Source organism: Peromyscus leucopus, chromosome 1, assembly GCF_004664715.2.
Source record: "Peromyscus leucopus breed LL Stock chromosome 1, UCI_PerLeu_2.1, whole genome shotgun sequence".
NCBI lineage: Eukaryota > Metazoa > Chordata > Mammalia > Rodentia > Cricetidae > Peromyscus > Peromyscus leucopus.
Genome location: NC_051063.1, coordinates 165795818 through 165817812, shown reverse-complemented (window position 1 = coordinate 165817812; position 21995 = coordinate 165795818). Strand labels below are relative to the sequence as shown.

General features: G+C 50.8%; 3 protein-coding genes across 6 annotated transcripts; 1 reads left to right on the top strand and 2 right to left on the bottom strand.

The window, feature by feature from the left end:
• Window positions 1-1669: 1669 nt before the first annotated feature.
• On the bottom strand, window positions 1670-9238 carry LOC119086825. Of its 2 annotated transcripts, XM_037200219.1 has the most exons (5): window positions 8305-9238; window positions 7714-7970; window positions 5436-5582; window positions 2120-2251; window positions 1670-1898 (listed from the first exon to the last, which is right to left on the bottom strand). In XM_037200219.1, exons 1-5 carry the CDS (start codon window positions 9027-9029, stop codon window positions 1831-1833), a joined length of 1329 nt encoding a protein of 442 aa, XP_037056114.1. In that variant the 5' UTR covers window positions 9030-9238; the 3' UTR covers window positions 1670-1830. The 2 variants fall into 2 exon arrangements, with proteins under 2 accessions (XP_037056114.1, XP_037056103.1); XM_037200208.1 differs by lacking the exons at window positions 1670-1898; window positions 2120-2251 and having other exon boundaries at window positions 5264-5582; window positions 8305-8519; window positions 8823-9055.
• Window positions 9165-16597, top strand: LOC114684357. 3 transcript variants are annotated; one of them, XM_037200282.1, is made up of 6 exons: window positions 9229-9303; window positions 13119-13241; window positions 13869-14069; window positions 14950-15096; window positions 15604-15732; window positions 15881-16593. In XM_037200282.1, exons 3-6 carry the CDS (start codon window positions 13964-13966, stop codon window positions 16120-16122), a joined length of 624 nt encoding a protein of 207 aa, XP_037056177.1. In that variant the 5' UTR covers window positions 9229-9303; window positions 13119-13241; window positions 13869-13963; the 3' UTR covers window positions 16123-16593. The 3 variants fall into 3 exon arrangements, with proteins under 3 accessions (XP_037056176.1, XP_037056175.1, XP_037056177.1); XM_037200281.1 differs by lacking the exon at window positions 13119-13241 and having other exon boundaries at window positions 9165-9303; window positions 15905-16597; XM_037200280.1 differs by lacking the exon at window positions 13119-13241 and having other exon boundaries at window positions 9165-9303; window positions 15881-16595.
• A 265-nt stretch (window positions 16598-16862) lies between these two features.
• On the bottom strand, window positions 16863-20808 carry Klk1 (kallikrein 1). The gene is made up of 5 exons (XM_028858826.2): window positions 20704-20808; window positions 18688-18847; window positions 17620-17906; window positions 17380-17516; window positions 16863-17066 (listed from the first exon to the last, which is right to left on the bottom strand). The coding sequence occupies exons 1-5, from the start codon at window positions 20747-20749 to the stop codon at window positions 16908-16910; spliced, it is 789 nt and encodes a 262-aa protein (XP_028714659.1). The 5' UTR covers window positions 20750-20808; the 3' UTR covers window positions 16863-16907.
• Between the last annotated feature and the right edge of the window lie 1187 nt (window positions 20809-21995).

The window sequence follows — 21995 nt, the reverse complement described above, 5'->3', positions numbered from 1 at the left end:
AGTTTGTAGGAAGTGTTGGCTTCAATCCCTAACATTATGTAAACTAGGCATGGTTGTGGCCAACTGTAATGCCAACAAGAGATGCAGAATTTAGGTTCCATCTTGTCTACATAGTAAGTTCCAAACCAGCCTGGAATACATGAGAAAGTGTCTAATTTTTTTTTAATTAAAATGTATTTATTTTGGATTTATATGTGTGAGTGTTTTGCTTGCATGTGTGCCTGTGTACTACAGGTGTGCCTGGTGCCCTCAGAGGTCAGAAGAGTGTTGAAACTGGAGTTAAGGGTGGTTGTGAGCTGCCATATGAGTTTTGGGAATCAAGCCCTGGTCCTCTGCAAAAGCAAGTGCTCTTAACAGCTGAGCCATCTGTCCAGCCCCTTGCGGGTTTTTTTTTTTTTTTTGATAACACAATTGTGCAGTTCTTTTTTTTCAAATTTACGTGTGTGTGTGTGTGTGTGTGTGTGTGTGTGTGTGTGTGTTTTGGGGGTTATTTGTGTATGCATGGGTGCAGTACCTGCAGAGGCCAGAAGAGGGCAAGAGATCCCCTAGAGCTGGAGTTATAGGCAGCATGAGCCACCCAACAAGGATGCTGGTAACTGAACTCAGTCTTCTGGGAAAGCAAGCAAACACTCTTAACTACTAAGCCATCTCTCCAGCCTTTTGATTGTGCAGTTCTTGGATGTGAACTTTGTAGATAATACTATCATGTGGTGATGTCAAAAGGTTGGACCTGTATAGTAGATCATTGCCTCTACTCTGTAGACAAGAAAACTGAGTCCCAAGTCAACCTTGCTGTGAGTCATAGAGCTAGTGAGAGTCTCTAACCTGAGAGAATAAGAAAAGGGGAGCCTCACTCCCCTCTGCAGGAGGCAGGAGGTGGGGGACCTGGGAAGTGATGGGCTTTTTACTTTCGTATCAACCCTTCCCTAGTCAGCAGCTGTCTATTGGCCCCACACCTCCCTCCTGGAGCCCTACACTGAGCGGGATTGTGTTGAGGGCCTTTGGGAAGAAGAGTAGGGCTAGGGGAGAAGCTGTGGGAAAGGATGGGGGTGAGTTGAGGACCTGAGCAGCATCTTCTCAGAAAAGGGGAGTTATTGATTATACAACTAAAGGTTGGAGCTGCGGAACAGTGAGGCACACCTTTAATCCTAGCACTCAGGCGGCAGAGGCAGGCCAGTCTTTATGAGTTCCAGGCCAGCCTGGTCAACATAGTGAGACCCTGTCTCAAAAACAAAAACCACAACAGAAATCAAAAGAACTAAAGGTTGAAGTTAAGACATGGGGTAAGTCAATAAACATTAAACACCATGTGGCACACACCTATAATCCCAGTACTCGGGGAGGCCGAGGCGGGCAGATCTCTGTGAATTTGAGGCCAGCCTGATCTACAGAGTGAGTTCCAGGACAGCCAGGGATACACAGAGAAACCCTGTCTCAAAAAAACAAAAAAGCACTGTGTATATGCCAAGGATCCTCACCGTAGTCTTTTTGCTGACCTTTGATGTTTTACCCCTGAGTCCCTTTTCTGTCCCTCTACTTAAGAATAGCCCCGAAATGGACAAGGTGTGTGTGTGTGTGTGTGTGTGTGTGTGTGTGTGTGTGTGTGTGTGTTGGGGGGGGTATGGCAGTTCCACAATGTGCTTTCAAAATACAAAGCCAAGTAATGAAATATTCTGGGCAAAGGATATTTTTCTTTAAAATGTAAGTCATTACTCTGGGTTGAGGGGAGTCAGAAGTTACATAACTCATGAGTATAGGGCTGGAGAGTGAGCTCGTCAGGCAGTTGACAGTCGTGAGAGGAGATCACTGGTATCAGTTCATTGTCATGGCCTAGGACCACCTGGCCTGGGCTGGCAGGATGGACCAGAAGTTCATGTAGTTCAGATAGGAGAAGAGGCCTGAGAAAGGGCAGAGAAGACAGAGGTCAGTAGGCTAGTAAATCCAGAATCAACTCCACTCTCATGCTGTCCCCAACCTACCCCAAGCCTACAAGAATCCCTAACCCTGACTCCCAAGCCCAGCCCCACTGTCCCCGGCCCTGTGTGCAACCTGACCCCCATTCCTAACAATCCCCGCAGCATCATCTGCACCACTGAGGCCACACCCGAGCCAGCCAGACCAATCATGAAGAAGAAGAAGACACTGATCCAGGCCAGGTAGAAGCTGCTCCCCATCGTGTAGGTCATGCCTTCCTGTAAGAACTCTCTGGCTTGCATCAGGTAGAACAGGACCCCCAGAATGATGCTGATCCCTGTGTAGCACAGACCAGGACCAGCTGTGAGCCCCACAGGCTTAGGCACACGGCTGTGGAGTTCCCACTGTCGTGCTGGTTTCTTTAATCTCCCTACACAGCTGAAGATGACCTTGAACTCTCCCTGTCCTAGACACGCATCACCATGCTCAGTGTGTGCAGTTTGGGGATGGAACCCTAGCCAAGTGCTCTACCAACTGAGCTACATCCCCAGCCCTCCTTTTTCTCTTCCTGTCCTTCCTCCCCTTGGTTTCTCTCTCCACTTTCCGTCCACTTCCCTTCTTCACTTCTTACCTTCCTTTTGGTTGTTGCCGTTTTGAAACGAGAACTTGCTTTATAGCCCAGGCTAGCTCTGGACTCGTTATGTAGTTAAGGCTGGTGAACTAGCTGGTAACTTGCTCTAGCCTCCAAGTTGTACAACTGCAAGCATGTGCCCCCACATTGTCTCCAGTGTCTTTGATGTCCAGACCCTGACCTCCCCCCACGGCCTCCTAACAGTACCTGATGTGAGACATTGGGAGATTTTGGAACTCCCAGGCCAGGCCTCTTACCCTGCCTCCGCTCCTTACTTTGGAGCAGCCTCTAATGTGCCTAAGCCTCAATAGTCTCATCTGTACAGTGGGTATAACCACCAACTGATCTGTGAGGGCCATCATGAGGGTGTGTGGTGATTGTAATGTATCCTGACCCATGGTAAACCTCAAAGACTAGGATAATTCTCATTATTATTGGCTCCTTAATGTAGGGGTTCTGGAGCCACACAGAGAGAGTTCAAACATTTTGGGTAATTTGAATCAACAAGAATGAAGCTACTTTGTGAAAAGGGAGAAAAATAAGAAACTCAGATTTAACAGAACTGGGGCTTTTTTTTTTTTAAGTTAAGTTATGAAAATAATTTAAGAAGTGCTTTGTGTTCAGTTAAAGGACAGGATAGGATTATCTGACTAAAAGTGCCTCATTTTAAATTGAGGTGTTCTCTACCTACTGTGGCTTATGTTGAAACAAACTTATTTCATTTTTTAATTATATGTATGTGTGTGTTGCGGGCCGGGTGGGGCGTGGGGAGGGGTGGGGCGTGGGGAGGGGTGGGGTGGGTTGGTGTTCACAACTGGATGCAGTGCCCACAGAGGCCAGAAGAGGGCATCAGCTCCCCCTAGAGCTGGCAGTGCAGGCGGTGGTGAGCTGCCTCGGGGTTCTGGGAACAGTACTCTGGTCTTCTGCAGGAGTACTGTGTGCTCTTAACTGCCAGCTGTCTTTCCAGTCTCAACAACTGTATTTAGACAGTTAGAGGTGTGGTGCCTTCATCCCAGCAAGCAAGAAGCTGAAGCAGGAAGGTGGCTGGGATTCCTCAGCAGTCCCGGCTAGAAACAAGCAGACACACTGATGATTCAGCTACAAACAAAGCAGACACCAGCCAGTGACCAGCAGACAGGAGCTGCGTGCTCTCTGTTCTCAGCCATGCTGTTCCTCCTCGGAAATGTTTTGTTCCACAACTGGAAGTTGTGGTCAGTTACTGCCAAGGACAGGCGGACTATGTCAGTCAACGCCAAATTAAAATGCCCTCAACCTCTTGCCATCTGGGCACGTGTATGGACACAGACGTTCCAATCAGCCTGTCAGTTGTGAATCGCTTGGAGGATGATCACAGTAAGGGTTAACAAACCAGCATCCAGTGCTGACCCCTCTAAATCCCACTTCTCGTCCTCACACCTCAGCGTCCTGGAGGCTGGCCTTTTAGACCTGTGCCACCATGCATGACTTCTCCAAGGAGACCACCTAGAGGACTTCGTTTACATATGCCTGGAGCCTTAGCTGTGTCACTAACCTGTGTGCCTCCATAGATCCTGGGAGTTTGTCTGGAGGTTTTACCGGGGGTTTTCAGTTAGTTATATGTCCTTAACCAAAGGATATCCCTTCTCTACTGGGTAAGGAGGGACTTACAATGGAGGGTGGGGGAGGAAAGGGACACTTGCCTAGCTAGTCAGATCAGATGAACCAACCTTGGGACTCAATGGGGTGACAAAGACAACAGAGTTAACGTTTTCTTTTCCTTTCTTTCTCTCTCTCTTTCTTTCTTTCTTTCTTTCTTTCTTTCTTTCTTTCTTTCTTTCTTTCTTTCTTTCTTTCTTTCTTTCTTTCTTTCTTTCTTTCTTTTTTTCAGAGCTGAGGACCGAACCCAGGGCCTTGCGCTTGCCTTAGGCAAGTGCTCTACCACTGGCTAAATCCCCAACCCCCAGAGTTAACATTTTCTAATTGAACACTCCCCACATCATCACATGACAGAAAAATTTTATCTGCAGTGGGCTGAGATGTAGCTCAGTTGGTAGAATGCTTGCCTAGCATGCACGAAGCCCTGGGTTCCATCTCCAGTACCACAGAAACTTGGTGTGCCAGCACACACCTGTTATCCCAGCCCCAGGGAGGTGGGAACAGGAGGATCAGAAGTTCACAGACATTCTGGATATACTTGGCTGCATTTCTATGTAGATAAAGGTCAGCCTCAGCTATATGAGACCCAGTTAAAAAAAGAAAAATGAAAATGTATCCTCACTCAAGAGATGAGCAAAGTATGACTTGGAGAGAAGAAGTAGCGTGAAGGAAATGCTCTTGGGAAGGTAGGACAGAACTACACATAGGGCTAGGTGTAAAGGCTGGAGTCCAGGCTGTGCTGGGGATGTGTTAGGTGGAAGATGTCCTGGGATGGGCTTGAAGAAGACGATGGAGTTGGGAATCCAACTTGGGATGAGTTTCCGAGGGATAAGTTGGAGTGTGGACTGAGAAGGAGGTGAAGCTAGGGCCTGGGAGTGAGTGAGGCTGACTTCTCAGAAGGGCAGGGCTGGGCTGACCTTGAGACAGTCTCGGAGGGTAATGAGGCTTGAGGCCAAGTTGGGTGTTGAGATTTGTGAAGAGGTTGGGGACAGTAAGGAGTGTGGTCTGGGAAAAGATGGATTCGGGATGAGATGGGGATGGATGGAACAGGTGTCAGGGAGGAGGGGTTTGGATTTGCTGGCTATGAGATGGTAGTTAGAGATGAGGCTGGTTTCAGGCCGGGATGCAACATGGTGGCTGGGGATTTGTCAGGAGGTAGGGCTGGGGCTGAAGATGAGGATGGGGAGAGCTGAGTATAGAGGGAATGTGGCTGGCCTTTATAATGGGCACCCATGGGAAGCATCGTAGTACATGCCTGTCATGAGGCTGCAGATGAAGAGAAAGAAGTCCATCGAGGGCGTGTTGGTGCTGGAGAAGAATATGGTTCTGATGAGACCCATACACACACAGAAACTCATGATACCAGAGATGAGGAGGCAGGCCCAGGCCAGGTCCAGCAAGTCTGGGGAAAGAAGAGAATCAAGAGCACCAAGCTTGTGCTGAGGAGATGGCTTCACAGTTAAGTGTGCTCCCTGCTGTCCTGGAGGACCTGAGTTCAATTCCCAGCACCTACTGTAGGTGGCTTACAACCACCTGTAACTTTAGTTTCAGGGAATGTGATGCCTTTTTCTGGCTTCTGTGAGCACCTGCACTAATGTACACAGACCCACACACATACCCACACAGACACATAAAGATTTTAAAACAGATGGCCATCGTAGGGCATCCCTCTAATCTCAGCTCTCGAGAAGCAGAAGAAGGCAGATTTCTGTGTTTGAGGCTAGCCTGATTTACATAGTAAGAACCTATATCCAATAAATAAATATTTAAAAGAAAAGTGATTGAGAAAGTGCCTAACATTAACCTCTTGGCCTCCAAATGCACACACACACACACACACACACACACACTGACACATGCAGATACATACAGACAGACATACACACTGACACATGCAGATACAGACATGCATACATTCAGACAGACAGGCAGGCAGATAAACACACACACACACACACACACACACACACACACACACACACACACATACACACACACACACACACTCTACTAGAGGCCAGAGGAGGGCAGTAGATTACCTGGAACTGGAGTTACAAGTGGTTGTAAGCCACCTAGGATTGGTAAGGACCATTGCTGCGGGCTGCAGGAATATATCAAAAGAATTCAGCTGGTTATGGCAAAGTCACTACCTGGAGGGATCAGGGAATTCCTCCAGAGGAAGCCAAATCCCAAGGAGTTTTTGGTGTTACTTGGCTTGTTATATATCAGCTGTCTTCTGTTATGAAAATCATGTGTGTCTTCATAGTTTTCCCAATTGACTTTTCCCTAAGAAGGGCTAACAGTGTAGACTGATCACTCTCTGGACATACACATTCCAGGTATTTGGAGAACAGCCCCAGGAAAGGCTTTCTCTGGAATCAGATTATCTCCCTTAGCCACTTTCAAGGACTACAGGAAACACCACCCAGGTGGGCGCCCATTGTTAGTCCCAGGTGGACTAACAGTGATAACAGCCCACATTCAAGTCTCCTGACTTACTGTAAATTCCACAAGGAGACACCGCCTAGGAGAGGTGGATGTTAAGTAATAGCTTTACACAATTTAGCTCAGACCCTCCCTTTTATATACTGGGACTTCCAGAGCACAAGACAGAGAAGAGAAAAGAGAATGGAAGAACTAGATGGGTAAGAACTTGAGAGGAACAAACTGAGATGGGGAAGAACTAGATTGAAGGGCTAGAAGAGAGGACTAGAGGAATGAGATGGAAGATGAGGAAGAGCCAGATGGGGAAGAGCAAGATGAGAAAGAGCCAGATGAGAGAGAAGGAGACAGGAGAGGAGCTGATAGGGGAAAGAACTAGATAGATGAGAACCTAGAAGGGACAGAACTAGATGAAGGAATTAAGATAGAACCTAGAGGGGACAGTAGATAAATATAGAGAAGTCAGGCAAGAAAGGAGCTAGACATGAGAACAGAACTGAAGCTGTGTATAAAGGATGTTATGCCAGAGGAATTAAAGCAAGTGGACTATAGAACTCGTGTGCTGAGATTCTATTTCCTGAAAATAGTCCTCGCCATTAGTAGTTCTCTCTCCTGAGCCCCTGGGATGTATAATATTGAGGCTGGTTCCTCTAATATTATACAAGACCATGTAAATGAATTCTTTGCTTTGCTGCAACTGATGCTGATTCACTGAAGAGGAAATAAACCTCCCCAAGTTGCTTTTGGTTAGAGTGCTTCATCACAGTATTTGAAACCCCTACTAAGATGAGTCCTGAAAAAAGACAGCTGAAGCTGTCTTCTGGCTTCCACACACACTTGCACCTGCACACTTACACATGCACACACAAACCAACATTGAGCTCTAAAAACTGGCTATTGGATGCATCAGATCCGGTATGTGAGACAGACTTCTTGGTCAGTGACATCAGGCTCTTGGGCATGAAGAAGGTGTGAGGCATCAAAGAGTAACCTAAGGAGGGGAGAAACTATTCCTTGAGCTTCTCGGAGACAAAGAGGACACCTGAGTCTCACAGGGGTGGGAACAGGGCCAACCTTACAAGCATTCTTACCATAGTCATTCATGCAGGAGATGTCAGGGCAGCCCATGAAGAAGGTGGTGTCAATGGGGATGGTCTTGGGGCCAGTGGGGTCCCCTGAGGGCACTAGAGGCACTTGGAAGCGGATCCAGGGCTGCCAGAAGGCTATGAAGTTGAGCATCAGCATGCCGACCACAGTCAGTACCAGGCTAAGGTACTGGCTGATCTTCTTGGCTTCCAGCAACAGCATCCAGCCCATGCGCAGCAGTGGCCAGTGTTTGCTCTGAGTCCTGTGACAGATCATGTGACCAGTATCAGCAGAAAGTCTATGTACCCTGCCCAGCCACCCCACAACCATCTTCAGATCCCATCTGAGAAGCCAGGCATGGTGGCACATGCCTTTAATCTCTGCACAGAAGACAGAGGAAGGAGGGTCTGAGTTCAAGCTTGGTCTACATAGAGAGACCCTATCCCAACAAAACAAAACACCAGAACTCATCTACCTTGCATCTGCTCAAATCCCTTCTGTCTCACTCAGGTCCCCTCTAGCCTGTGCTACACCTCCAGTTTCAAATGCAGGTACAGCTCCAGGCTTGACTGGCCCCCTGCGCCTCCTCGACTCACCTATTGGAGCCCATTGCAGTAGAAAGGCTTGCCAGTTTGGAGAAACTGCCTGCAGCGCTCTGACTGGACAGAGACTTGTGCAAATGTCCTCTTAGACTGTCCTTGGAGTCCCCGACGAAGGACTCAAAGCTCTCGATGCTGGCCTCTGGGCTGCAGGTTATGGATGGGGGGACGTCCACACTGGACCGTTTTTGTTTTCTGTTGAGTTGGTGTGACTGGATCAAGGAGAGGGGGCTGTCAGTGTTGGTTTGTAAGCTGTGGATTTCTGACTGGACATTGCTCAGGGTATGAGAGTTTAGGATGTTGAGTCGGTGATTATGGTAAAGGGAAAATCTCTCTCTGGTACTGGGAGAGTGATTGTAGCCAACAGATTGTATACGTTGTGTATTGGGCTGGGAACCCTGAGAAGGGGTCTCTTGAGTGCTAAGCCTTTGAGGGAGAATGGTGGATGGGGAAGAAGCTTGGGTGCTGAGCCTCCAAGGAAGGAAGGTGGATGCTGGCGGTTCCTGGATTCTCACCCTTCGGTGAGGTATGGATGTTGATGGCTCCTGGCTGTTGAGTCCTTGAGTATGAATGATGGGCGCAGGTGCTTGTATGTTGATCTGATGACCTTGGGTGGCATCTGGGAGGTAGGAGGTCCCTTTCAGAGAGTTTTGGGTTTCATTTTTTCTGCTGTAGGGAGCTGCTGCCCCCTTGCTCCGGAGGCCAGAGGAGTGCTGGTCCATGTGGAGAAACGAGATGGGGCTGGCCCCCGAGTGGGCTCAGCTTGCACCAGCCTCTGCTTCCAGGCACTCCCATGGCATCCTGGACACCTGTAGGTCTGACTCTAAAGCTATGTGTCCCTCTGTCTGTGGCTCCTGCTGTCTGTCTCTCTGTCCCCAGACAGTTATTCAGGGGTTTTGGCTGGGCAGCAGCTGGGGTGGGGTGGGTTCTATGACAGTTGGAGAGGCTCCAAGAGGCTGTGACTGGCCATGGCCTCAGACTCCACCGTAGACCTTCGTGAGTGACCTGGGTGTTTGGGCTGGGTCAGAGGGACTCGATGGAGTCTGGATTGGGTAGGACAGGGTGATGCTGGGTTAGCGGAGGTCTGGGCTAGACCTGGCTAGGATCAGGGCCAGGCAGGACTGAGAGTCAGGGCAGCGTGTGTGTGAGATGAATTCTCGTTTCTAGAAGATCTCAACTTACAATTCCTTCCACCTACTCCCTCGTGCCTTCCCTCAGTTCCCAGGCCTGCTCTGAGCCAGCTTCTGTCTCTTGTTCCTTTCTCTGCCTCTGTGTCTCACTTTGTCCCTTTTTCTTTCTCCTCTGGCTCTTTCCCTTCATCCTCTCCCGAGACCTCACAGACGCCTGAATCTGCTCCTTGCTCCTGAAGACTTCAGATCTGGGGTCAGGCGGGGAGGAAGACCCAGCCACAGCTTAGTAAGGTGTCCCACACAGGGAGAAGGACTTTGGAAATCCTCTTCCCCCAGCTGGGTATGATGGTGCATGCCTGCAGTCCCAGCACTTAGAGGCAGGAGTATTGCATTGAATTGGAGCCCATCTTGGTCTACGGAGTGAGAGGCTATCTCAACATAACAACAACAAAGACAGCAGTGGGAAACCTTCTGCTCCTTCCCCTTTCTTTCCTTTGATGAACTTCAGAGGAAAAACTACTCACAAACTTTATGTTTATTATACAAACACCCATGTTATTATATTTTATTTTTATATCTGTTTGTTTTAAGGTTCGTTTATATTTTCTTTTTCTAAAAAAATTTATTTATTAATGTACATTTGTGTTTTGCTTGCATGTATGTCTATGTGAACCGGAGTTACAGACAGTTGTGAGCTGCCATGTGGGTGCTTGTAAGTGAACCTGGGTTCTCTGGAAGGGCAGCCAGTGTTCTTAACTGCTGAGCCATCTCTCCAGACCTTATTTATATTTTCTTATGTGTATGTGTGAGTGCCTGTGTGTTTGTATGTGCGCCATGTGCATGCAGTGCCTGTAGAGGCCAGAAGAGGGTGTCAGATTCTCTGGATCTGCACTGATAAGCAGTTGTGAGCCTCCTGGCTGAGAGCGCTGAGAGCCGAACCTTTGTCCATTGCAAGAGTAGTAAGTGCACTTAACTGCTGAGCCAACTCTCCAGCTCCACATTTATTTACTTATTTATCACATCTATTTACTTATTTATCTATGTGTGTGTGTGTGTGTGTGTGTGTGTGTGTGTGTGTGTGTGTACCACAGAGAGTGTGTGGAGGTCAGAGGACAACTTCTAAGAATCAATTTTCTCCTTCCACCATGGGGATTGTAGGGACTGGGCTCAGGTTATTGGCCTCGGTGGGGAAAACCTCCACCTTGTTGAGTGCTACCTTCTTGGCCCTGACTGATTGATTGATTGATTGTCCTGTTGTTTAGCCCTGGCTGGCCCTAAATCCACTATGTAGCCCAGGTTTGCTTCAAATTCGTAACAATCCTCCTGCATCAACTTCTCAAGTGCTGAGATCACAGACAGGTGCCACCATGCCAAGCTTGATCATATTTCAGTGATTATGTAAATATTGAGGAGCCAGGTGCTATTCTTTTGTTTGCTTGTTGTTTTGAGCCAGAGTCTCTCTACATAGCCCTGGCTGGCCTGGAACTCACTGTGTAGACCAGGCTGGCTTTGAACTCACAGAGATCTGCCTGCCTCCACCTCCCGAGTATTGGGATTAAAGGCGTGCACCACTATGCCTGGCCTTAGTAGATGTTAATTTTTTTATTTTTAAAAGTCAAAGGTGAATTTTGAGATGTGTCTGACTGTACGATGCATTCCAATTTTAAGGGTGCTAAAACTACATCTTCGAGCCAGGCTTGGTAATCCTGGCACTTAGGCAGAGGCAGGAAGATCACTTTGAGTTCAAGGCCATTCTGATATGCATAGTGAGTTCTAGGTAGGCCAAAATTATGTGGTAGACCCTGTCTCAACACCAAAATCTAAGAGAAATTTGCATTCTAAAATATCACAAAATGTGGTATATCCCATTGTTGAGATACATTTTTGGCTACTGGAACCAAATTTCAAAATGAAATTTAAATGAGCTCATGAATGGATGAATGTGTGCATGAACAGATGTGTGCATTAATGGGACCAGAAATGGTAACTCCTTTCTCATCCTTTATAAAAGAGAACAATGTAGTTTTCAGAAGAACTTAGGCACAGAGTCCTAGGACTCAGAGAAGAGCTTGGCGGCCAACTGATCCCTCCTCAGCTGGTCTGGATTCAGGCTGGCCGGACCTTCTTGGAGTGGATCACACACCCAGATCAAATGTGATAAATGCCATGAGAGTTGAAATAATCTAGATGGTTTAAATCCTAAACACATGCTGGGCTAGCCGGTGCACTCCTGAATACCAGGACTAAGTATGCTGAAGCAGAAGGATCTCCAGAATGTCAAAGTGAGTCTGCTCTACACAGTGAGTTCCAGACCAATATTGAAATCCTATTTAAAGACAAACAAACAAACAAACAAACACAAACAGAACAAAACAAAATCCAGGTCAGTAAGCTGGCTCAGCAGGTAAATGCGCTTGGTGCCAAGCCTGAGGACCTGAGTTTGGTTGATGATTGGAACCCACATGGTAGAAAGAGAGAGCTGACTCCCTTAGGTTTTTTCCTGACCTCTAGACGTATTCTACGATACTCATGTTCTCCCTTCCTAACTACACAAATAAAGAAATAAATGTAAAAAGAAACAAACACACAAACAAACCCTCAGACCAAAACCACAAAGACAAGGCTGGAGCCATAGCTCAGTAGAGTATTCATTTAGCATAAAGTCCTGGGTTGCATCCCAGCCTGGCATAAACCAGGCATTGCCTGTCATCCCTGGAGACAGATCAGAAGTATAAGATGATCCTAAGGTACAAATCAAAGTTAGCCCAGCCTGAGCTTATGTGAGATCCTTTCTCAAGAAACAGCAACCAGAAAATGCCACACACACCTCCAGAAGCCCCATTAAGAGTTCATCTTAGGAGCTGGATATGGTGGTGGCACACCCTATTGATCCCAGCACTCGGGAGGCAGAGGCAGGGGGATCTCTGTGAGTTCCAGGTCAGCCTGGTCTACAGAGTAAATTCAGGCCAGTCAGACCTACATAGGGAAACTTAGTCTCAAAAAAATTAAAAAATCAAGAGTTCAGCCTGGGTTCTGTTATAGAAAAGGAGGAATACATATCCTTTGCTACCTACTTACTGTGTGCCTGCTGCATGTTTCAGACATATCCCCTCCTGCTGGACATCTAGATTATTTCAACTCTCATGGCATTTATCACATTTGATCTGGGTGTGTGATCCACTCCAAGAAGGTCCGGCCAGCCTGAATCCAGACCAGCTGAGGAGGGATCAGTTTGCGCCAAGCTCTTCTCTGAGTCCTAGGACTCTGTGCCTAAGTTCTTCTGAAAACTACATTGTTCTCTTTTATAAAGGATGAGAAAGGAGTTACCATTTCTGGTCCCATTAATGCACACATCTGTTCATGCACACATTCATCCATTCATGAGCTCATTCATGCACTCATTCGTTTATGTATCCACTCATGCATTTGTTTCCATTAGTTAATTCATGTGTCCACTTACACATTCGCTCATGTGTGCATTCGTGGATGCATACATCCATTCATACATTCATTTATTTACTCCTTTTATTTAACAAGCACCACAGCCTCTCTGCTAAGTGATGGGAGTACACCAGAGAACAAAATAGATTTGTTTCCCACACTCATGAAACACTGTTTCAGAGGATTGGTGAGGGGAAAAACAATTAGCAAGTAATTCATTGTAAATCTGTGATTTGCCAGTGAAGGAGATGTGCCTCACACCATGGAAACATCTAACAGATTGACTGACCAGGAACAGAGAGTTCTGGGCACTGAGTACGGGCTGAGCTCAGGGAAGGAGATGGAAAGAAGAGAAATTGAAGGGTAGGTGGTTGTGGAAGGCCAGGCAAAAGTGAGCAATGGAGGCTGGGGCAGTGGCTCACTCAGGAGAGTGCAGGCAGGGCTTGCCATAGCCCCAGATTCCACCCCAGCACCACATAAACCCGAAGGGTTGGTGCACACCTGCTATCCTAGTACTTGGGTGGTGGAGGAGGAAGGATCAGGAGTTCAGGGTGCTCCTTGGCTCTCTAGAGGGTTAGAAGCCAGCTTGGGCAACACGAAACCTTGTCGCAAAATCCAAATCCAAACCCATGAAACTGTCCCAAGGGCAGGCACGCTGCTGCATTGAGGCCCCTGGGTCGGGCAGCTCTTGGAGGTAGGAGAAGCCCCTTGGAGACACACAAGGAACATGGGAGCAGACTTGAGGTGGGACTTGGTGAATGTGTGGTGGTCCGGCATTGAGTTGGGGGTTAGCAGCGGGGCAGTAGTGCATCCGAAAAGGCCAGTGTGAATGGAAGGAGTTGAAGTGGTGTTGGAGGTGAACTGGGAACAGCTTCCACAGGAGGTGGTGGGAGGTGGGAGGCTGAAGTGAAAGTGGGATGAGGCTAGAGGTTGGTATGCAGCGAGGTAGTGGAGGAAGACCCAGGTCCCCAGAACTTTCTCCCTCCCCAGGTGACCTGTTCTGTTCCTGGGAGGAGGACCGAAAGTTGGTCCTGCGTGGCTGGTCCCTCGTCTTCATCTCCCTGGCAACCTTGTTGGTGTTCAGCATGGTGGATGGGCAGATGGCCTATGTGCACGGTCCGTACACTGGCTTCATCGGCCTCTGGATTGACTGCAGGAGGCACAAGTGTGCCAACGCGGGCCAAGTCACTGGTCAGTTGCATAGGCTGTGGGTCTTACTAATGGGTGCCAGAGGTGACTGTGGGTCAGGAGTCTCTCTGGGGGAGTAGCTTAGGGCTCACGTGGGAGCATCGGTGTTGTTGGAGGGTAACTCTGTGAGTGGCAGTAGAGTTCTTTTAGAATTTCCAGGAAGTGATTTTGGTGATGTGAGTGGAGGTAGTGATTTCTCATTTTCATTTTTTGGGGGTGCTGAAGCTAGAACCCAGGGCCTTGCACACACTCCACAGGGGTTCTACTACTGAGCCATGCCCCCGCTGCTCACTGAGAGATTCCAGACAGGTGCTGAGCTACTTCCCATCATCTGCCTTGTTTGAGACGGGGTCTCATGTAGCCCTGGCTAGCCTCCAACCCAATGTGTAGCTGTGGATAACCTTGAATTTCGGATCCTCCTCCCGAGTGCTGGAATTACAGGTAAGTGCCAGCAGCACCCAGTTTACCACAGTGCTGGGGATGGAATGCAGGCCTTCGAACATGCTAGGCAAGCATTCCACCAATGAAGCAACATCCTCAGGTCCCCTAGACTTCTTTTACTTTGTGTTTTGAGACAGATAAGGTCTAGGTCTCACTAAACTGCTCAGGCAGGTATTGAAACGGCACTCCTCCCAGCCACCGGAGTACCTAGGATGACAATGTGCGCCACCAGACCCTGTATTGGGGGTAATCTTACAGATTCATTGGCTCCTTATGGTGTGAGAGGGAATGATGAGAGAGAGAGAGAGAGAGAGAGAGAGAGAGAGAGAGAGAGAGAGAGAATACATACGCGTTGTTCGTGTGTGTGTGTGTGTGTGTGTGTGTGTGTGTGTGTGCGCGCGCCTGGGCTGACTGTAGCTGTCTCTCCATCTCTCCTCCCCAGTTTACATTCACATGAGCAAGGGCTTCATGTTTCTGGCCCTGGCACTGTGCCTCATCCTCCTGCCCACCATGTTCCTCTCCTTCCGACCAGTCTGCCGCCGCCTGAACAAGATTGACTACATCTTCAGTTTCCTCAGCACTGGCATCGGTAAGTGTCGGTGGGGACAGGGATGCTTGGGGAGCCCCCACCCCACCTCACAGCCTGCTTCTTCCCAGAGGTGTGGCTAGACTTCCAATTCTGTTGCTCTGGGGGACAGGGGTACCTCTGTGTCTGTCTTGGGCTTTCTCGTAGCTCAGGCTGGCCTTGACTCATCTGTAGTCCATGATGGCCTTGAATGAATATATATGTATATATGTATATATATATATATATAATTCTCTTGCCTCAGCATCCTGGATAGCTAGGATTAAGGGCCTATGCACACCAGTCATGGCTGATGGCTTTGTTTCCCATTTTCCCTTTCCCTCTCTCCAAGTATGTTTCAATTTGTCGTGTGTGTGTGTGTGTGTGTGTGTGTGTGTGTGTGTGTGTGTGTACACAAATGTGTGTCTACTTAGTGTGGCAGGTCAGGGAGGTTGTCTTTGTGTCTCTCCTCTTCCTGGGAGGGGTCCCCTGTCTAGCTTCCTGCCCTTCTCTGGCCCCATCCCGATGCAGGGCTCCTGATTCTCCTCAGCCTGATGCTCTTTGTCATCAACTGCAATAGGCTGCCCCTGAGGCCACAGGTATCCTACCTGCTGGTCTTCTACCTGTGCTGGTGTGCCAGCGTCCTGATGCTGTGGGCCGGTGAGGGGCCTTGGATGGAACGGTGGGGCTTGGGCAGGGCAAGGGCGGAGCCCAGGAAAGGAGGCCAGCCTCCAGGGCCAGGGTGGGGCCCGGTGTGGGGCCCGGTGTGGGGCTCAGAGTCGAGTATCCACCGGGTCCCTCCTCATAGGAACTCTATCCTTCCTCAACCAAGTGCGGAGGGGGAGCTACAGTTCGCCTATCATGGAGCGGAGAGTCAGCTACTTCCGTTGGGCCTTGAGACACCAATCCCAGCAGCAGTCCAATTTGGACCAGAGCTCGGAGTCCATCCAGAACCAGTCTGCTGCAACTCCTCAGGACACTGGGAAGTCCCGGCAGCCAGATGCCTCCACCTCTGTCCCTGTGACTCCGTCACCATCAGACCTCCCTTGAGGTTACACGCTTCCCATGAGAGCAGGCAGCACCCTCGGGAGACAGGTGGCAAGCCCCGCTCCCCCGCGCAAGGACCCACCCCTTGAGGTCTGAGTCTTGGCAAGGAAACCACTCTGGAAGTCCTCCAATACTTTCGGCTGTGCCTATGTCCCTCTGAGCAGCCTGGTCCGTGGTTCCAAGCAGCCAGAGCACTGATGGGATGATCGCCCCACGGGCCACGCCCCTAAGCTGCTCTCCTACCTTTGGCCCAGCCTCACCCACCCAAGGAATCCCCTCCAGAGGCCCCAGTCGGACACTCTGCAGCCCAGCCTTGGGGACTGTCCCCACCCTTCTGTGGACAGAGCCCTCCCCAGAAGGTCAAGGCTTGATACAACATCCCGCCCCCTTTCTAGCTTCCCCGACTCAATATAACCAGGTCGGCAGTCCAAAATTCTCAGTGTCAGACTGCTTGTTATCTCTCCAGCTAGGGTCAAGCCTAGCTGGAGCCGACTTTCCTGACATCTCTAACTTTGCATTTGAGATCTGAGCCTTTTCCTTGCCAGGGTGGACTCAGGTGGCATCTCTGACTTGGTCTGAGTCTTTTGTCTGCACTTGTCTCAGACCCATCCCTTTGGCCACCTGTACATGTACACCTGTCCCTTGCCGCAAACTTGAGATCCACTGGGGAAGTCCGGACCTCAGCTGGTTGGGCCTTGACTTAAACCCGACTCCAGAAGGCCAGAGAATGTCAGAACTCGAGCTCATTTGCTGCATGGTGGGTTTTATTAGGAGCAGGGGACAGTGTGTCACTCAGAGTTTTTCTCCATAACTTCATTTATCCAGGGAACGAAACCAATAAGTTTAGTGTAGATGCCCGGCTTCTTGGGTTTGCCACACGGGGCGGGGCCCCATGACGTGACACCCTGGAGTACACCGTCACATATCAGTGGGCCCCCTGAGTCGCCCTGAAAGCAGGAGAGTGGTAGGCATGAGGAAAGGCCTGGCAACTGGGTTCTGCTTGGCAACCTGAGACTGACTCCAGCTCTTGGGGGTCCTGCTCTTGCAGGGACATGAGGTTAGAGTGGGGGGCAGACAGGAAGTTGCTGAAGCCAAGTCAAAGTGAAGTAGTGCCAGCTCCAGGATTCTCCCCTCCCGGAGCTCATCACTTCCGTAGGGAAGGGTGAGAAGCACCTGCCTGGCTGGGCGTTGGAGTGGGAATCCAGACTCCGAGTTCCCTCTGTCAGCCCTTCCCCACATTGCAGGGAGGAGCCCACTCACCACACAAGTGTCTTTTCCTCCTTCCATGTCTCCTGCACACAGCATGGAGTCTGTCACCACATGGATGTGGGCTTCGGCACACTTCTCATTAGGCAGGAGCTCGAGGTACACGCATTGGAGATCATCCGGGTATTCGACTGTGGGTCGGGGGCGGGAGGGTGGTGAGCAGAGCCTAACCCTACTTCTCTTCTTCAGACCCAGGTGTCCCTCTTCAGGCTGTGTGGTTTGGCCCAGACTTACAATTGATGGGCTCAGTGCTGCCCCAGCCTGAGGCAAGGCAGGTGCTCCCCAGCGTGGGTTCCTCGGAGGGCAGGTCGAGGACCTTCACAGAATCGGTGATTTCAGCGGGCTGGGCAAGGCGAAGCAGCATCAGGTCATTGCTGAAGTCCTCCTCCTGGTTTTGGGTGGTGTTCTTCAGGAGGTCCAGGTTGAAGTCAGGGTGAGGGAAGCTTTTACTGACAAACCGGTGTTGAGCCGAGGCTTCATCCTCAAAGAGGTTGTTGCGGCCCAGCCAAACCTGGTACTCGCTGCGGGCAGGGAGCAGGATGGAGGAATGAGAGGAGAGAGGCAGGGAGATTGGGCAGAGTGCAGGGGAGGGAGGGAAAGGGGGAGGGAAGGAGGGAGGGAGGAAGGAGAGACAGACGGACAGACAGAACACAGGGGAGAGGGGGCAGGGGGAAGGGAGGGGTGAGAGCTGCTCAGCTGTGCGGCTGGGCTGAGCTTCCCCAGCAGGCAGGCCTGGCCCACAGCCCAAGGCCCGAGTTCTCTCCACCCCAGCACCCTGCCCTCCCTCTGTACTCAGTTGCCCTTATCCAGCTCCAGCTCAGACCAGCCCTTCTCTGTGTGTCCTCAGAGTGGACAGAAGGCCCTGAGGGCCGAGCTGGTCTGGGGAGAGGGAGGACTTCCCTCACGTCTATATTCAGGGACGTCGCTGCTTATCCTCAGGGAGCCCCTTAGGCCTGTTCCCCAGTAGGGTCAGTAGTGATGGAGAAGGACAAGTGAGACCCAGACCCAGAGAGGGCTAGGCAGAACCCCGGAGGGGGAGACGTGTAGCAACAGATGGCCCCAGAGACCTTCAGCTGTGAATACAGACAAGAGACACACGGACGATAAGACAGAAAAGAAAGAAACGGGAATCAAACACAAGCCTGGAGGGAGCATAGAGAGACCCTGGAGGTCATGGACAGAGGGCTCTAGCTCTGCTCTGCCTCTTCCCTTTCAACCTTCGGCCCATCCCATCCTCCTGCCCTTCGGCACCCCAGCTTGGCCTGGCTTCCACCCTGCTTCCTTGTCCCCAGCCCTGCTCACTCGTTGTAGCAGTGGGCGGCCGTGAGCACCCAGTTGGGGTCCACCAGAATGCCCCCGCATTGGAAACGGGTGTAGTGGTACACCGCCGCCTGCCAGGGCTGGGAGTTCTTCTCACAGTTAGATCCTCCGATGATCCGAGATTGCATGGGAGGCGCAGCACCTGCAACACAGCCGGGGGGGGGGGTGGCTCAGAGAGGGAGGTGTGCTGTTGGGGGGGCACAGTTGACCGGGGCTGGGATCACCGGCCAGGTGATCTGGGGGAAGGGACCCATAGGTGGCTGGCCCCGGATAGGGAGATCTCTGCTCTGGGGATAGAAATAGCCTAGCTCCTGGCGTCTGGAGCAAGAATCAGGTATGGTGTCAGGTCACTTAGAACTTTGGGCTAAGGGCTGGCAGGGCAATGTTGAGAGAGAGAGAGAGAGAGAGAGAGAGAGAGAGAGAGAGAGAGAGAGAGAAAGGGAGGTGGGATTCTAGAGGCCAGTGGTTCTTAGTTCAATGAGAGTGGAATCAGAGGTCAAGAAGGTTTGGCATTTACAGTCTCCAAGGCTTGAGAAGTCAGGGCCTATGAGAGTGGAGGCTCCCAGGAAAGGGAGCCCAAGATGATTTGGGGGTTCCTGGATTGGACAGGAAGTGGCCAGCTGGGCTGGGGGAGAATGGGGGGTCTCCAGGTCGAAGGGTAGGGTTAAGGCTAGGGGTGGGCTCCTGTTAGGGTTGTGGTGGGGATGGTATCTGAGAGGGGTGGAACTCCCTGAGAACAGAGTTTGGGATGGGTCAGAGAGTGAGAGAAGGAAATGCTGGGCCATGTGGGGAGGGCTCTGCTTCTCGTGGGGTGGGGCTAATGGTCTGGGGGCACTGGAGAGGTTCAGAGGCAGCCTTGGGACAGGAGTGGAGAAGGATCTAAACCAGGTCAGACCAGGATGGAGGGGAGGACCCACTTGCTATGGGGTACTAGATTCAGGTACTGGGGTCTTTGGGAAGTCCTGGGCAGAGTGGAAACCGGAGCTGTGCCGTGGGACTCAGTCTGGAGGGGACAGGAGCCGGTGAGGAGCAAGAAGTCAACCAGGAGCCTGTGGTGGGGGTGGGGGGCATGCGTGGGAGGGAAGATCGGTATTTAGGAACATGGTATTTAGGAACAGTGGAAAGGGAGCCCAGGCATGGTGGGTGGCTCTTATCTGTAATCTCAGCACACAGAAGGCTGAGGCAGAGGATTGCCATGGGCTTGAGGCAAGCCTGGGCTACATAATGAGACCCTGTTTCACAGCTTATTCCCAAGAGTTGTGGAATTGGCTTGGTTCTACAGTATTGGCCACGCAAGCATTAGGACCTGAGCTCTGAAACCCCAGAGCTGGGGAGGTGGGAACAGCAGGATCCCCCAGGCTTGCTGGCCAGCCAACCTAGCTAAGAGGGGAGCACTTCATTCAGTGAGAGACCCCGCCTCAAAAATAAGGTGGTAAGGTGGAGGAAGACACTCGGTGTCCATCGCTGGCTTTCACCACCGACTCCTCCTCCCAAAACAGATCACACAAACAAACAAACAAACCCAGTGAGAAGGGACATGGGCAGATCCCCCAAACCAGCTAAGTGTCACAAGCTAAGACTGTTGGTAAAAACTGAGGGACTTGAGAGGATGGGAGACCAGCTGTCAGCACTGGAGGACACAGCTGGAGGCTGACAGCTGCTGGACAGCCCAAGTTAGCTCCTAACTCAGGAGTTGGACTATCGGGCTCTAGAAAAACAGCAAACTGGAGGGGCAACCAAGATCCCAAGGGCTGCAAGGGGCTAAGTTCCTTTGGAAAGACCCAGAGATGATCAGGTGGCTAGGGAGGAAGAGAAAGTTCTGGAAAGTGGGAAGGAACAGGGCCTGATATGGGACTGAGGACTGTGAGCGTGCAGGGGGGGAGGAGGGGGGAGGTGCAGGCCTGCTGGGGTGAGGGGAAAGGGGAAAGGGATTTCCAGGGCTAAAGGCAGCATGAGAGTCACGGCTCTGGCCCCTCCCGCTTCCCGTCACTGTCTCACCAGTCCCTCCCAGGGCCAGGGCCAGGAACAGGATCAGGAACCACATGGTAACAGCAGTCCAGGAGCAGGTGAGCTTGGAGCTGAGGAACCTCCTCAGGGAGGCTTTAAAAACCCTTATTCTCCCCCCCCCAGCCCCGCCCCTGCCCTGCTGGCACCCAGATGCTGGCCAAGGCCCTGCCCTTGCTGACGGAGGTGGACTCCCCACTCACCCCCACAGCTGTGGGAGGGAGGGACCAGTGGCACCTGCTGTCTTGCAGGCTCTAGGTCACCCTGGACGCCTTCCCAGGGCTGAGACTGGGTGGGACAGGGCCTGCCGCTCCTGGAGCTGTGCGTGATCTGGGGGCCATAGCCAGAATAGCAAGGTCCGGTGGTGGTGATGAAGGGGTGCAATAGGAGGGTGGGGGAGCAGGTGGCCCCCACCACACAGCTCTAAGGAAGGTCCTGTACCTCAGGACCCAGCATGCCCTCAGAAACCAGCAGTTAAAACAAATTCCTGGTACAGTGGTAGCCAGGGGGCCCCAAGCCCCTCGAAAGCACAGATCCTGATTTTGAGAATGTAAGGATTCTTACCTTCTTAGACTTGGAATCTAGATCACTGATTTTAGTGCTCTTGTTAGAAGTTTGGGAGCAGGCATGGTGGTGTACACTTTTAATCCTAGTACTTGGGAGGCAGAGGCAGGTGGACCCCTGTGAGTTCGAGGCCAGCCTGGTCTACAGAGTGAGTTCCAGGGCAGCCAGGGCTACATAGAGAGCTGTTTCAAAAACAAATCAATAAAATAAAATAAAATAAAAATAATAGAAGTTAGACTGCACATTACTATAGTCTGATCACCCTTTGATCCAAGAATATGAGAATTCAGGTTATCCCAGGGGAGTGTCACCCACCCCAACTGTGTTGGGGTCTCAATGACCTTTCTATTCCTTGTTTCCTAGATAAGGGTACTCAAAGTCATGTCCTCAAAGTCCCAAAGATTTGAACTAACGACCTTCCCCAGTCAAGATTATCACCACAAAGTCTGGGAAGTGGAGGCAGGAGGAGGATCAGGAGTGTAAGGTAGCTCAGCTACAGAGCTAGTTCTAGGTCAGTCTGAGCTTTGTGAGACCCTAACTTCCAAAAGAAGTGTGTGTGGGAGTTGGTCAGAACTGGGAACGTAGGCCAGTTGGTGGGGTGATTGCCTAGCATGCATGAGGCTCTGGGTTCGAGCCACAGTGCAGTGTAAAACCAGGTCTGGTGGTGCATGCCTGTAAAACCAGCGTGTGGGGTATGGAGGCAGGAGGACCAGAAGTTCAAG